Source organism: Phyllostomus hastatus, unplaced genomic scaffold (genome assembly GCF_019186645.2).
Source record: "Phyllostomus hastatus isolate PE091 unplaced genomic scaffold, TTU_PhHast_1.1 phas_contig_2394, whole genome shotgun sequence".
Lineage (NCBI taxonomy): Eukaryota > Metazoa > Chordata > Mammalia > Chiroptera > Phyllostomidae > Phyllostomus > Phyllostomus hastatus.
In genome coordinates, this window is record NW_025333788.1 from 58525 (window position 1) to 74989 (window position 16465).

A 16465-nucleotide genomic window follows, 5' to 3' on the forward strand; every position below is an offset into this window, starting at 1 on the left:
TCATAGGCTAAGCATATACTTGGATCTTCTTATTTTTCAGGAGGGAAAGCTACCTACACCACCAACAATGTACAGCAAGAAAAAAAAGTTGATTATCCTTTTATACTAGTTCTTAATACCTAACTCATTTTATATGTACTGCACATTTTTTATGGTTTCTCAATTGAGTGATTATCATTGTTTCCTCTTTTTGTCTCTCCTACCTTTATTTCATTTATTTATTTTGCATTTTTCAGAGTTGCTGCATTGAACATTAGTTTGTATGCAATGTTACCTGTGAATGCTAAACCACTAGATGTTCAAATAAGGAACCATCAAAAAAGACTCTTGTAGTTAAAGGTATTGTTAGGGTGTGAAATGTAATGTTAACATGATTATGAAATACAGAAAAACACTTTTTTAAATCAGGTCACAAGGTCATCTTCAACTCAATCCCAGATTTCTTTGGTAAAGTTTACTATTTCCTAAATTTAATGAAATTCGATGGAGTGAAGTTTGCTCCCCATCATCCAGATGAACCTGTATAGTAGACAGTCTATTTTGGGACAGATATGAAAGCATATACTACTTCATGAGAGAGGAAACTAAGAGCATATTTCTTCTCTGATTACCTACATACTCTTTCATCCTTCAATAAAATGTATACAAAGGCATACAGAATTCTTTTTCAAGCAGAAATTATTGGCAAATTTTTCATAAGGATGGTGCAGTTGGGGAGGGAACTCTTGGGAGATGGATGTAGTTTAGGTGAGAGGCTGACCTGGAAAATTGTTTACTTTGATGTCACCCCCTTTGGGTCTGCCTCAGGGGCTGAGCAGGCCTCCTTTCTATCTGTGAAAGTGGTTTCTCCCTCTGTGGAAGAAGACTGAACAAACACTTACATAATATGAAGTGTAGTTTCAGGGCAAAGTGATAGTATTTTCAAGTTTGGGTATGAATGAGAACTTGAGAAGGAGGGGAAGGTGAGAGGTGCCATTCTCACACACTTCAGGTTGAAATGGCTGCCCAGGTCATTCACAGAATTCTACATTAGCTTACACAGAGCTGGCCACTGGGACTTCATCTAGCACTGGGAATGTGAGGTCCAGGCCTTGACATTATCAGATGATCTGCAAATTGGGAACTAGTCTTTGGGACTTTCCATCCACTGAGTTTACTGAGATGAAATATATTTAACATACTTTATTCAGTGAGTACTTTGAAAAGCAACATCTCTACTATTCTTCATGTGTCTAAAGTTACTTTATCTGGATTACCTAAAAAGAGCTAACAACTTCCAACAGTGGGTCTATCCTTTTCCATGGTTCCAATACTTTGCAGCAACAGGGAACAATTTTCCATGAGGAGACTCAAAGTGGTAAATCTCAACACACATTACTACCTGGTGGTTCCTCTTGCCTCCTTAAAATTCTCTTGCTGATGGAAACCCCAGTTCATGGGGTGGCACTTGGTACCACATGACAGTTTTTTATCTCCTGATGAGGGCCACTGATGCTTTCTGCTGACAGCAGCTGTGTTCTCAAATAATCTTATCTACTCAACCAAAATAATAATTTATTATATGCTAACATTTGCTTAAGAATAGCATGTAATCCCTTTTTTCCAAGGGGCATGATACTCATTTATTTCCTCATTCAACATACAGTTGAGTGCATGAAAAATGCTAGATGCCCATAAGGAAGATTGAAGTAATATCCCTGACCTCAAGGATTGTTTCACCTTCATTGTCTACCATGGAAGTATTACTGGAAGCAGGGATTGTAGGGTGCCCAAGTGGCAGGCAGTGACATGGCCCTTTCTCAGGTCACTTCATAGTGGATTACATCTGTGTATGACATCTCTGCCTTGGCTGGAGATATAAGCTGAGGCTGCCTCAAGGGAAGGAGGCCAAGACATTTCACTGAACATACCCAAACAATGTGAGTGTAGTGCACAGTAGTCCATTTCCTATGAAAAGTCAGACAGGTGCCTTCTTGGGATTTGGATGGAAGCCAGATAAAGGTGACTTTCTGGAAGAAAAATTGCAGTACCAAAAGATATTGGATTCCTTTTATTTTTAGTGTGATTCCCTAGAAGAGCTTCAGGAGGTGGTAGATATCTTCTCTGGACACTTGTGTGGGTCCCAGGACCCTGAGTGATAGATGGAGACCCAGGGGGTCCTGTCATACTACCAGTACCCACAAGCCCATGGGGAGGAGAAGGCAACTGTTCCAACAAGAATGCCTTCACTCATGTTAATAATAATCTTTCCTGGGATAGATGTTACAGGCATATAGACATCGCCTTATAATATTTTCATGCATTACTAACCACACTGGCTCAGGCCTAATCTCCACTTAGGCTGCACTAGAATCACCTGAAGACCTTTGTAAAGTAGCATTGCCTGGATCCCTCTCTCTATGAGATTGTGATTCAATCAGTCTAAACTATTAATTACACATGATGATTGTTTAAACCTTTGTATGAGACTGACTCCCTTACCACTTGGCCACCATGCCTGACAGCCAGTTTAAAAACTTTATAGATAATTCTGTTACACGAGTTACTCAATCTATGACTTAACAAGAGTACCAATGCCTGTGCCTCAATGCAGACCAATTGATCAGAATCTCTTCCATTAGGACCAGAACTCTAGCATTTCACATACTATCATATGTGCAGCTGGCATAAGAAGCAAAGAGACAAAGAGAAACGAGCCTTAAGTTGATTAAGGATCAAGGATGAAACATTATTATGCATTGGTTACAGTTTTTTATTTCCCTTGTTCTTCTGGGAAGGGGACTATGATGACCTGGAGAATGATGATGGTAATCTGTGAGTCTCTAAAGTGAGGAGAGGGAAATTGTCCCCAGTCCTCCATGCTGGAGCAGTTTCCATCCCATTTCGGAGTGTGATTCAAGATTCAACCAGAAAATTGAACGGGAGCTATGGCAACATGGTCCTTGGGTCTTGATCTTTGTCATGCATAAATATTTTTTAAAAGAAAATGCAATGACCTGAATCTAAATTTGCCCAACACAAGAATTTTCACTGAAAAGTGAAGAAGATTCAAAATAATTATTAGTTAGTGACTTTTCATCTTTTATTCCTTTCTGCACTGAGAGAGATGACATAGCTATGATCCAAATTCCTCTTCCCATTTGCTTCAAGAGGCATAGTTCTGATCTTTGTGTACTCAACCAAGATAGAGGATAGACTTTAAGAAACAAACCACTTTTCTTTATGTATTAAGGTGCAAATACTCACTAGGGTCTCAGCACCTCTGCATGAAGTGGACCCTACATGGATGATGGAGCAATCAAAAGAATCTTACAAATTACTGTGTGGCATAGGGACAGATAGGATGTAGAACACAAGTAAGACAATAGACTCAGGATGGATGCTCAGGCTTGTGGTCAATGTTGTACGTTTTATGAAATGGAAGCACCAAGAAAGAACATGTAGTGGGCGTTAGGACAAGTTTTGGCTGCATGAGTTTGGTGTGTGCTTTAAGGGTCTGAGAGGAGATGCTGGGTGAGCACAGGGATGTGCAGGAAGGCAGGAGACAGGCTGGACATTTGCAAGCTGTGGACATAGCAATGTAACTGGATTTCAGAGTGATTTGATCACCAACCAAATAGCCAAAGATGGAAACCTGGGGGGATTCTCTCAAAATGTTGGAGGAAAAGGACTGGAAAGAAAAGAGATAGAATGGTGAGGCTAATGGAGTAAATCCAGGAGAATGATGGAGTAACTGAACAAAAACGGAGGTTCAGCTACATCTTGCTACAAAGGCCACATTCGTGATGCAGGTGGTGGTGCAAAAGGCACAGGATTTCTTCAGGTGCTACATGACCTTGGAAAATGGCAGGTTCCTTTCTCACTGACCATCTCTTTCTTCCATGCAAGAAACTGTCCTGAGCAAGGCCAAGGCAAAAGCCAGTGTCCAGAATACCTGTTCTGTTTTCGAGTACATTCCACTGGAGCCCTCAGGTGCCTGCTAAGTAGTCTTAGACCCCATCCAAGCAGTTTAATAATGTTCCCAGCTTCTCCCACCTGTAGCCTGTGAGTAGAGCCCACATGGCCATGGGTTATGCAGCTAGTAGGGCCGCTTGGTCAGGCAGTTCTAGGGGAGAGTGTGCAAACACACTGGTGAGTGTACCACCAGGTGGGAAAGAGAGAGAGAGAGAGAGAGAGACAGAGACAGAGACAGAGAGAGAGAGACAGAGACAGAGAGAGAGAGACAGAGAGAGAGAGACAGACAGAGAGAGAGAGAGAGAGAGAGAGAGAGAGAGAGAGAGAGAGAGAGAGAGAGAGAATGAATAAGAGGGAGACTGACTTCCTCATGGAGGCCCTTGGAAATGTGGCTGCTAAGGCCACATGGCCTCAGAGAGAACAGGAAACTCCAATCTGTGAGTGCACATCCAGAGAAAAAGAGAGAGAGAGAGAGCTTATTGCCTGGGAATAGATTACCTAGGGTGTAGGATAGACCAGGTGCTTTCTCAAAATGACCAATCAAGTTCCCAAATTTTCATGCACGTTGAGTGGGTTCATTCTGAATCAATTCCTTCTTTCCCCAGGTTAGACTGACATGTCTCTTTGGTCTAGCACCTTCCCCTGCACCATTTAAATTTCTATGACACATGGGTCTGCCTTTGCCTCGTCCCACCCCCAACCTAGCACAAGATTAGGGGTAAGTGCGGGGGACAGGGCTTTTTTTCTTTTTTATTGTTGTGCACTTTATTTAATTATTTTTATTTTTATTTCTTTTCCACATTTTTTATTGTTTTTCAAGTACATTTATCTCCATTTCCCCACCCCCATGACTCCCCGACACTACTGCCATCCCTACTTCCCACCCTTGATCCTACCCCTCTGGTTCTGTCCATGTATCCTCTATACATGTTCCTGACAACCCTAACCCTTTCCCCCCTATTTTCCCCTCCCACCTCCCCTCTGGTTATTGTCAGTCTGTTCTTAATTTCACTGTCTCTGGTTATATTTTGCTTGCTTGTTTCTTTTGTTGATTAGGTTTCAGTTATAGGTGAGATTGAAGAGGGCTTTTTTCTATCCAATTATCTGGCAAGCTTTATGCATGCTCAGTGTAAGAACCTCCTACTCCCACCATCTTGGCCAATGTGGGAGGCTCTCTGGATTCCTACCGACTGTTTTACAGTAACAGTGGCATACCACTTGTGTTTAGAATAACCAAAAATATTATTAGTAGAAAAAGTTGGACACTGTCATCCCTGTTTCCTCCTGCTCCTCAATGACCCACTTCCCTCCCAGCCAGCACCCATTAGTGGGTGTGCCAGACCCCAAGCCATTCTCATTTCTGTCACCTCAGATGGTCACAAGAGGGTAGGCGTTTCTCCAATACCAGGGGATGGTCAGGATGTTTGTGTCTGGGATAGAACTACCCTCAAGTGGTTCTCAAACTGGATTCTCACACCAGGCAGGCCCAGGAAAGCAACCAGGGCATGTATACTTCTTAATAGTTCCTGACTCATATGTAAATGCTGAATATCTTTTAAAATTTTGACTTCATGTTTTATTTATTTATTTTAAAATTTTTCTTTTACTCCACTTATTTTTGTGTTTTTCTGAGGTTCTTTAATATTTGCATACCTGAAAATTTGAGGACCACCCATTGTTTTGAACTGGCCTATGTTTTGGTTGTGTTAGAGAATGCTTCACACAGTTTTCACAGTTGGAGTTCCCTATTGTATGGCTTCCTGTGCCTTCAGGGACTGACTTCCTGTTTTAATCACCTCCTTTTCATCCCATTGATGAGGGAGGGATGTCAAATGGACAGTCTGGGGGATGGCAAGTAATGGCATCTGTCACTGGACAGATGGATGGACAGGTGTTTATTATTCTCATACATTCCATGACTGAGGAAGGAAGGCAGTGCCCCTTCTGTAGGCCTCATCAAGGTTGCCCTCTGGAACCAACTGGAAAACCAGGTGCTGGGGAATGTAGGGTGGCCCTCTGGTTTCTGTGGGAGGTTGTGTCTGGCTTGTGTGAAAGATTCCATGGCTGACAGAGAACTGAAACCTGACATTCCAGGATGGGCAGGGTTACTGGTGGTCCCTGGACTAGGAGCATTGTTTAGCTGTGGGACCTTATCTGGGAGAGCAAAGTGGGGAGGGGCACATGCAGATAGGTTGTCTGAGGCCATCTCAGTGTTACCAGATGCCACAGCAGCACCTGACATTGAGCTTTAATATTAGTCCTTACACTGTGTTTCCTTCATTAACAAAGGGCTCAGTCACAGGTCAGTTCTTTGTCACGAATACATGTGTTTATATATAACACAGTGTATATTCATATCTTCTCTATAAATTTATTTGGGTTTAATGAGTAGGAGTTATGCTACAAGACTTGGATGCAAATACTGTCAAATTTCCTCTTCTGTAAATTAAATTAAATGTAGCTTAAGGCCACAGATTGAAACTGGTAAGAAATCCAGCTTCATTGATTGTGGGGGTGGTGGGGCTCACCATTCTGTTTACAAAACAAGGCAGTTGTCATACTCCCTGACCATTCATAGATGGAGCCTCCACATTTCACATGCCAAGCTGAGTCGTGCAGCATCTTTCTGCGGCTTCCAGAGCCAAAGAGCTCCACCCTTCTTGACATCACCCAGTCATCTTTTTCCAGGGTCTTTCCAAACTTGAGGCACGGTCACACGTCCAGTGGCCCTCGAAGCCCACAAACCATGGTCCAGAAACTCCTGTCAAGCCCTTCAATGCATGGGGGAGCCCACAAACAAGAAAACAGGATGGCATGCTTTCTTAGAAGTTTATTCCATCTTATTAATTTCTCAATGTACCACCTTTCTATGAATTGTTTTAGTCACTGTGTTGTCGGCAAATGGATTTAACACTTAATTCAGGACTTGTTTTATCTGTAAGTTAATAAATAATTCATATTTTTTATAAAAATAATCTTGTTTTGTTTTTTAGTCTTCCCATGTTAGAGTCTCTTGTTTCATAGGGAAAACATGTGTGATCTGGTACATAGGTCCTTCCTTCACTGCAGACAAATAATTTTTCCTCTGAAATCTCAACTCAGTACAAAATTGTTTTCCCAGGTTTGCAAAAGGCTGTGCATTCCAGAATCTAATAGCAGTGGCCTTCTGGGGTCTCACCATGGGTACACTGTTTTGCCTTCTAGCTTGAAAAACCAGATGTATGTAAAATCTGCCGGGACGGAGAAAACCTCCTTTGCTGTGATACTTGTTCAAGATTATTTCACGGGGACTGTCACCTCCCACCTGTGCAGACTGAGAGGTTTGTGAACTGCAGGCCCCTCTCACCTGTTAGGGGCCCTTCCTCCTGCCATGCATACTCCCCATTGGGGGCTCCTCCTTGTGTCCTGATGGGGACACAGCAGGGACAGAGGTATGTGGTCCAGCAGTGTGATCACAGGAGCTGTTGAAAGATGCTGGCAGCAGGGGGTGTATGTTCTCCTCTCTCCTCTGGGAGGCTGAGGCTGGTAGCTGAGTCTTTTGCCCACATACTACTATTCTCCATTCTAGAACTTTCCTAGTGTTGACTCCTGTTTATGGAAGTGGGAAAGCCAGCTGATTGTGTTCTGTGCTTATTTAGAAAAGGCAAGAAACATGAACTTTTTCCATGTTCTCAATTGGTTGATTGAGATCCTAGGTCCCTAGGGGTTAAGGTCCAGTCTCCAGCACTCAGGCCCAGTAGGCAGGACTCCTTGTGCTCCCAGCAGCTCAAGTGTGGGAAAGGAGAGCCCACCACTCACCTTGACACCACTCTGCACCTACTGTCCCCCCAGTTGGTATACTTGATGAAAGGAAGGTCATTGTCTCGGACCCTACAAGGGGGACCTGGAGACTCTGGGGAGTGTCCCCTTCATTCTCAGTCTGTGTCCATCAGCCTTTCCCGAAAGGAGAACTGTGGCAGCCATAGGAATGGTGGCTGTTACCAGATACTTTGCTTTGCTCACTTATCCCACACTTCTCAGGAGACCATGGAGTTGCACCTTCTGCAGGATAAAGAAGTCTTCAGGAAGTCAGCAGTGTCACAAGGAATCTGAGGTCCTGGCAAGGCCGATGGGGCCTGAGGAGCAGCTGGTGAGTTGAATTTGAATCTCAAAGCTTCTTTTTTCCACTTACATGTGAGAAGTCAAAAAATCAAGAGGTGAGAGGGAGAGCACCAAAAGCTGTCTGCATTTCTTATCAGGTCTCAACCACGTTGAAGTCTCACAAGGGCTGGTTTGCAGAAAAAATTGCTCCACCAATACATGTCTGTTTCTCAGAGCCTGACCTATTTGAGGAAACTGCCAGAAAACTAGTGTGGCCATGCCTCTGCCTGGGCATACAGATGTGATCATTCATTCTAAGTTACTCTTCATTCAAATGTTCCTTCTCTTGCAGAAATGTGAGTTCCTCCTCTTGGAGATCTACTGCCATTCAGACAATGACTGTTCTGAGAAGATGTCACATGATAATTATGTGAGTAACAATAGCAAACCATGATTATAGGTTACCATGATATGACCTGACCTTGGTATGTGCTCTTGTGGGATTTGTGATCTGAAACCCATGGGAGTGAGAGCACAAGCTGCTGTTATCATTGCCTTGCACTTTGGCTGGATTTTTCAGGAATGCACAGAAGGCAGACATTGTGCTGTATCAGAAATTCTTTCAATAATAATATTTTTTCACAGACACCAGAGATTTTTGAGTGCATGAAAAATCTTAAGATGTTGAATGAAATTGGGAAGAAGCTACGTGAGCAGTGGTACCCTAATGTGGAGGGATTTATGAGGGACATGCGGCTCATCTTTCAGAATCACAGGGCATTTAATAAGGTAAGTGTCACTCCAGCTTCCTTTTCATTTCTGCCTCCTTTTACCCACTCTGCCCTCATTTTTTGGTGTACAGAACTTTTACAGTTTATTTCACCTTACAACAAGCTCATACAAGCAAGATTTCTAAAAGTGTGTGACTTTTAAAACTCAAGATAGAGCATAGCAGTGAGTCCCTAGGAGTCCATGCAACCAAAATTTGAGACCCCTGAGAGTTCTTTCCTCTCTTCAAAGGCAAGAGGTGCCCACTAAAAACAGTGAGTCCTCTCTACTCCAAATAAAGTGAGAAGAGAATTGTGTCCTAAAGTCATATTGTACTTATTTGTGCTTATTAAAGTCATAGTGTGCTTCTTATCATCTCCCAAATATTATTGATCCAACTTCTCAGAAATTTCAGACTCCAGGTTCCTTGGTATGCAAATGAACCATATAGTTAACAGGAGTCACCAGAGAGAAACACAAGTGACAATTTGAAAGAAATATCGCTGATTGTACTCAGACATCTGTAATATGTTATTGTTACAAACACTGGGGATTACTTTTCTAATTATCACTAAAGTAAAGAATCCACACTAAATGAGTAAAAGTCTCCAAATATGGTAACACTTTTCCATGTTTGCCTAGTTAATAGTAAACAATTGTGCACTTAAGACACAGAAAATACCCTTAGCCATGTGAGTTTTTAATCTTAACCTGGTTAATGTAATTTAAGTGTTTTAGGCAAGAGTTGCGACCATTCCAAATTACAAAGTGTCTAATGACAATGATAATAAGTGTCATTATTTTTGTTGGGTTTTTTTCAGTGCAAAGATTTGTTCTTACTGGGAATTACACTGGAGAAGAAATTTGAGAAGAATTTTACAGAAGTGTTTGCTATTCAGGAAATAAAATAAGAACACACAGTCAACAAAATTTAAAGAAAAAACAATGCATACACAAAAATTAGGAGTTCAGCAACAAAAAGGAAACTACTCAAAGGAGAAACAGACATCTTAGAGCTAAAGAAGACAATGACTACACTGAAGAATTTAATAGAGAGCTTCAAGAGCAGCTCAGTTAAGTTTCAGAAAGAATCTGTGAGCTAGAAGATAGGTTATTTGAAATCATCCAGTCAGAGGAGCAAAGGAGAATGATAAAGAGTAAAGGCTGCCCATAGGACTTAGAGGACATTATCAAGGGAATGTATAAGAAAAAGAAAGGAATAAAAAGTCTATTTAAAGCAATATTGATTGAAAATTTCTAGATTTGGGGAGAGATACAGAAAGCCATATTCTTTCAGCCCAAAGGCCCCATAGATTCAACTTGAAAAGGGATGCACTAACATCCCATATAGCTAAACTGTCAAAATTTAAAGACAAAAAGAGAGTTTTGAAAACAGCAATAGAAAAGTGATTTGTCAAATACAATGGATACTTTGCAAGTCAAGAGAGTGAATGATATTGGAAAATATTAAAAGCAAAGAACTGTTAATGAGGAATAGTACCAGCAAAACTGTCCTGTAGAATTATAGGAGAAATAGGCCTATCCAAGCAAATGGAAGCTGAGGGCATTCATCACCACTAGAACAGCCTGGTAGCTCAGTTTGATTGAACATTGTCCCAATACACCATTGTCGCAGGTTCGATACCCAATCAGGGCACATACCAGAATTAACCAATGCTTACATACATAGATGGAACAACAATTGATTACTCTCTTTCTTGCTGTTTTCCTCTCTCACTCTTTAAATTCAATAAATAAAGAAATAAAGAAAGAAAATTATATTTAAAAGAAGAAATGCTAATGGGCTTCCTTTGGGCTAAAATAAAAAGAATGTAATTAATACTGCACATTTTTAAAAAAATGACCTGAACTCTCCACTCTACACAGTTGGCTGCTCTTTCTTCCTTTGTTACATGCACAGGGAATTTAAAGCAGGAAAGAGGTAGAGAGAAGGCTGTGACCCAAATCCCTTTGAAATATTTGGTTGCATAATAAGCTCTTAAAGCAAAAACCAGATTCAACAACCATAACTCGACCTCCTTCTTTAATATAGATAAAAAACAATCTTAACTTTCAGCCACAACTTATATGTCTCATATGTGTAAATGGTTTTAATATGAACTGCAACTGAAATTCAAAATAAATTTCATTTTTTCTCCAGGCATGTTATTTATTTACTCTGTTATATTGTTTATAAACAAATCCACTCTAAGAAGGCATGTTTGTTCTCCCATGAGCACAGAAGTACCAAGTATATCTAGCCTTGTTTGTGTATCTCCAAATAAAGATGTACCTCTGATGCTATGCACAGCAGCATCTCTCCAGCTTGGTGGGCAGTGGACTCAGGGTACCGGACCCACTGGGATCTCCAGGAGCCAGAACAGGGCTGGACTTGGGAGTGGACAGTTCTTTTTTGTTTACAAGTAGGGGTGAGAGTTCTGCTTCTGATTAATACATGTGAGCTCCTACCCAACCTGTTGCTTGCAAAAAACATCTAGAAGCTCTGGACAGTATACAGAGCATAACTGCCTGAGACTCCAGAAAGTGAACAAACATGGGTGACTAGAGGTAAATTGAACCTGACATGCAGGTAACACAAGATGTTTCTTGTGTACGATGTCTTGACTCTGAGAGCAGCCACAGGCTTGTGTGAGTGACCCAAACTTTGGTAGAAAGTTCTTTTTTTTTCTGACTAGCAGAGCCAGGGAAGAAACCAGGGCAACTATGGAGGGGGAAATTCCAGAAGGAAGAAAGTAACAGAGAAAAATCTCAAAATCTGTGTATACACTTTCCCCAGGTATTCTGTTTTAAAACATAATTTTAAAACAACTGATAGAAGGTTAGACAGATGAACATCAAAATACCAGCTTTCTTGTTGCTAAAAACTGGATCAAGGCACATGGCTTAGATGAGTGCCAAGAAAGAATCCCTAATTCTGAACCCTAGAATTTGATTTATAAATGGCCTCAGACTACTCCAACCATACACACAAACCCCACAGACCCCTGTCCTTGTGCACTTGAACTCGGAGGAGCACGCAGTCCTCGCCTCTCCAGTGGGAAGAACCAAGGGAGACCCAACAGAGAGTAGATCACCCTTCACAAAACTCCCAGCCTGAGAGTCTCCCCCATCAAGAAGAGAGGGCAGGGGACCAGGAATCCTGCTGGTTGATGGGCGACCTAAAAGGGGCCATTGGTATGGGGCCTGAGTATTCCCACTTAGGTCCAGGTGCCCTTTCTGCTCCATTCCTGCATCCACAGAGGTGTCTCAGGTATTCACCCCTGGACCAGTGGCTGCTGTTTAGGAATAGTAACAAGGCATAGAAAGGAAAAATTTAAATTTAAATTGCAAGTAAGCATAATACTTCTTACTCTTCCTTACTCTTACTATTTATCTTCCATATATCCTCTCAAAACCATTTTTCTTTTCATTAATCATCTCACATTCTTTTCCCCTTTTTTATAATATCTTTTATTAGTCTGCACTTGTTTGAAAGAAGCCAGGTAATGAAAGACAAATACCGTATGATCTCACCTATAAGTAGAACCTGATCAACAAAACAAACAAGCAAGATATAACCAGATACAATGAAATAAAGAACAAAATAACAGTAACCATATGGAAGGAGGAGGGAGATAACACAGGACAAGGGGAAGGGTCATCAAGGAACATGTATAAGGATCCATGGACAAAGTCAAAGGGAGGTAGGATTAAAGGTGGAATTGGGGGTTGCTGTGGTGGGGGAGAGTGGTGGTGGGGGGAAATGGGCACAACTGTACTTCAACAACAATAAAAAAAATTACATTAAAAATAAATGGTTGAATCGTATGGTATATGAGTAATATCTCAATGAAGCTGTTATACACTAAAATGAAATGCAAAAATCCAAACTTATGTGAAATAAATTAGGGAAATGACTATTAAAAAGTAAATAAAATGAATATAGGAAAGGGAAGGAAACAGGCTAAATGGAGTAAGAGAAGGGGAGACTAAAATATGAGACTTGAAATAAAACTAAAATAGAGACTTAGGGGAAGATGGTGGCGAGATAGGTGGGAGCGGAGTCCACTTTCCCCTGTGCATGGGTGAAACACCTAGCTGATCTTCTGGGGAACAGAGTGAACAGCCAATGGTAACCCAACATATATGAAGATTGGAGGCCAAAAAGTATAGAGGACATTGAAAAAATCAGGCAGTAAGGAGAGTGCTTCAGGACAATAAGGTCCCTGGGACTAGTGCAGGGACCAGGGCCTCTGCAGCCCCAGGCCCGCAGTCCCTGCTGGCTCTGCTGCAGGATTCTTGGGAGAGACCCAGGTCAATGGCTCCCTCCCCTGCCAAACAAGGTTTGAGCAGCACCAGGAAGGACCTGGATGCTTGAAGTCACAGGGAGGGAATAAGGATGAAGTAGCAAACACACAGGGGCAGCATGCACCCCCTGAGACTGTGGACATTGGTTGGGAAGAGTTGGGCCATGATGGACCCTGACCCAGTCAGTCCCGTCTGGTTGGAGAATGGGACAGTGTGAGAGGCCAGGTACTTGTTTGGAGCAGCAGGCTTGAATAGGAGGAACTTTTCAAAAAGAAAAAAGAAAAAAAAGAGGAACTCAGCAGCTTTTGGGGGAATCCTCCTGCAGCAGCCACCCCACCTCCAGTGCCCCTACCCTCCCAGTCACATAAGCTGTGCCCCCATGGCAGCAGAGGCTGAGCACTCATGCCTGCAGCCTCAGGGACAGAGTACACCTGACTCCGCCACCCAGAGGCACCTCACGCCCAACCCTAGAGCCTGGGGTGCAGCAACAGAGGAGGCTTATGCCCGCATCCACCATGGAAGCTGTGGCAGCTATGGTGCACCCCAACCCTGCAGGGCTGACTGGCTCTCTAAGAGGAAGGTGGAGACACCCTTGGCAGAGGAGAGCTGCAGAGCTCAGGCAGTCAGCAATCTCCAGAAAGACTTAACTCAATGTGGGTCTGAACTACCCTGAAAAGATTCTGAGAGTCCCTGACATCTAGGATAGCAAAGAGTGAGAAGGTGGTGTGTGAGTTGCCCCTAATTGGTATACCTCAAGGACAGTGCAACTGGTGGACTGAAGGCATATGATGGGAGTAGAAGGGCTCTGGGAGCCCAGCAGTGAGCTGAGGAACTGGGCTTGAGGCTGGGCAACTGTGAAGAGTGCAACTCAGAAAGGGAGAAAAGCAAAATCAATCCCTGCTCAGCCTGCTGCAGCCAAGAAGACCAGCAGAACTGGCTTGGCTGGTTTAAAGCCAGCAGAAGGCCCCCCCCCCACCCCCCCCCCGCCTCTTTTTTCAATTACTTCTTCCTTTCTTTCCTTCTTTATTTTTTATTTCTTCTTCTTTCTTTCCTTTTATTATTGTTTTTTCTTTTTTTTTAATTTCCACAAGTGAGACAATAAAACCTGGAGCTGTGAAAGAACCAGAGTCAGACCCAAAGAATGGTCATCCCAACAAATGAGACAATGAGACAAATTTCACTTTGCTACTCCAGAGAACTTGCAAGTTATTGTATATTTGTATTATTATTATTTTTCATTATTCTTACATCTTTTATTTTATTAGTATTTTTTTATTTATCTTCTTTCTGTTTAGTCTCCTTTGCTTCGTATGTTAGATTGCATTAACTGATTTCCCTTGTTCTCTCTTTCATAGTATATTTTTAATTTTCTGTCTTTCAACTCACTTATGTTCCAATAGGATACTACTCTAGGTCCTCTACATCCTGTTCTTGTTATTCAGATCACATAGTTGCTGTCATATGATTGTTGCTCCATTACTATTGTAAATAATTGCTGTTCCATGCAATTGTAAATACTACACAGCACTCCTCCTGGATCTTAGCTCATTTCACTGTTTCCTGAATTTATTACTGTGGTGGTTAACTCTACTCTCTTGCACACTATACCTATTTTCTATCCTTTACACTCACTTTACCTTATAATCTGACCTCCCACAAGATCACTGCTTTTGAGATCCAACTCACAACCCCCCCCCCCCCCCCGGCCAACTAACAAGAGTTTTATCTTTTTTTCCACTCTTTCTAAAAAAGTGGCTAGGCAGGTGAAATATCCCTGTTAACACTATACATATCCCAGGGATCTTCTATCTCTTCTCTACGGGTTGGTACTTTAAATACCATAGAATACACTCTCACTGTCTTAAACCATTTTGCTTTCCCTCTCCAACTGATCATATAAAAGAGTAGATTGGAGCTGTGAATACCAATACACCTGCTGGAAGAGGAAACCCATCAGTGAAGGAACCGCCAAGAGATAACAATGGAAGAAGATGAAGGAGGAAGTGGAAGCCACAATAGCTTCAACCCAGAACTAATCTAAAAATACAACTAAATGGTGGAGAAATAACCCAGAACAAACAACTGAACAAGAGCAGGAGAGAAACCTTGAAACTAAGTACAGACAGAAGAACCAGCTTCAATATAAACTGTCCACACCTGCACATCAAAATACAAGACGTGATGGACAGAGTGACCCTCAGTTAACCAGCTGGAGGGAAGGACCCACCAAAAAAAGAACCAACAATAATCAAAACCTAAAGACACACAGAGAGCCAACATAAACCACAGTCCAAGACCAGTGAACTCAGAGGATCAAGGAGATTGCACCACCAAATCTCACAGGTCTCCTACCATAAAAGTTGACACCACAAAACCAGGGAGTCAGAACAAATCCATTTGAGAAGAAGAGGTTAATAAGAAGAGTCTGACAAACAATGGGAAGACAAAGAAACAATTCCCAAATGAAAGGAAAGGAGGAAGCCTCAGAAATAATGCTAAATGAAGTAGAGGCAAGTCAACTATGAGATATTGAGTTCAAAGCAATGGTTATCAAGAAGCTTAATGAGCTCAGTGAGAATTATCAAAAACTACAGGGAAACTACAATAAACTCACTGAAAACTATATGAACACGGAAAAGGAAATAGAAACTATCAACAAGGGCCAAGAGTGAGTGAAGAATACAATTTCTGAACTGAAGAACACAGTAGAAGGAATCAAAGTCAGACTGGATGAAGCAGAAGATTGGATCAGTGAGCTGGAGGAAAAGGTAGAAAAAAATACCCAGAAAGAGCAAGGAAAGGAGACAAGGCTCAGAAAGAATAAAGAGGTGTTAAGGGCACTGCAGGACAACATGAAACGTGATAATATCCATATAATAGAGATACCAGAAGGAGAAGAAGAAGAACAAGGGATAGAAAACCTGTATGAAAAAAGTAATGATGGAAAACTTCCCTAATTTGATGAGAGAAAATGTCACACAACTCCACGAAACAAAGAGAGTCCCGGTCAAGAGAAACCCAAGGATGCCCACTCCAAGACACATCATAGTTAAAATGGCAAAATTCCAAGACAAAGAGAGAATCTTGAAGACAGGAAGTAACATCAAGAGAGCACCGATAAGACTAGCAGCTGACTTCTCAATGGAAACACTCCAAGCCAGAAGGGAATGGCAAGAAATATTCCAAATAATGAAAAACAGAAGCCTGCAACCAAGACTATTTTATTCAGCAAGTCTCTCAATTAAAATGGAAGGCCAAATAAGGAGCTTCCCAGACAAAAGAAGCCTCAAAGAATTTACCTCCTCCAAACCAGCTCTTCAAGAGATGCTAAAAGGTCTGCTTTAAGAACAGGAAG

General features: G+C 41.8%; 1 protein-coding gene across 1 annotated transcript; it reads left to right on the plus strand.

Moving 5' to 3' along the window:
- Window positions 1-44: 44 nt before the first annotated feature.
- Window positions 45-10964, plus strand: LOC123817928 (nuclear body protein SP140-like protein). The gene is made up of 6 exons (XM_045837708.1): window positions 45-88; window positions 7159-7274; window positions 7975-8083; window positions 8387-8464; window positions 8680-8823; window positions 9624-10964. The coding sequence occupies exons 1-6, from the start codon at window positions 68-70 to the stop codon at window positions 9711-9713; spliced, it is 558 nt and encodes a 185-aa protein (XP_045693664.1). The 5' UTR covers window positions 45-67; the 3' UTR covers window positions 9714-10964.
- The last annotated feature ends 5501 nt before the right edge of the window (window positions 10965-16465 follow it).

Coding starts and splice junctions, on each gene's coding strand:
- LOC123817928 (XM_045837708.1), top strand. CDS start 68: ATGTACAGCAAGAAAAAAAAG. Junction 89..7,158: donor TGTACAGCAAGAAAAAAAAG/TTGATTATCCTT, acceptor TTTGCCTTCTAG/CTTGAAAAACCAGATGTATG. Junction 8,084..8,386: donor TGGGGCCTGAGGAGCAGCTG/GTGAGTTGAATT, acceptor CTTCTCTTGCAG/AAATGTGAGTTCCTCCTCTT.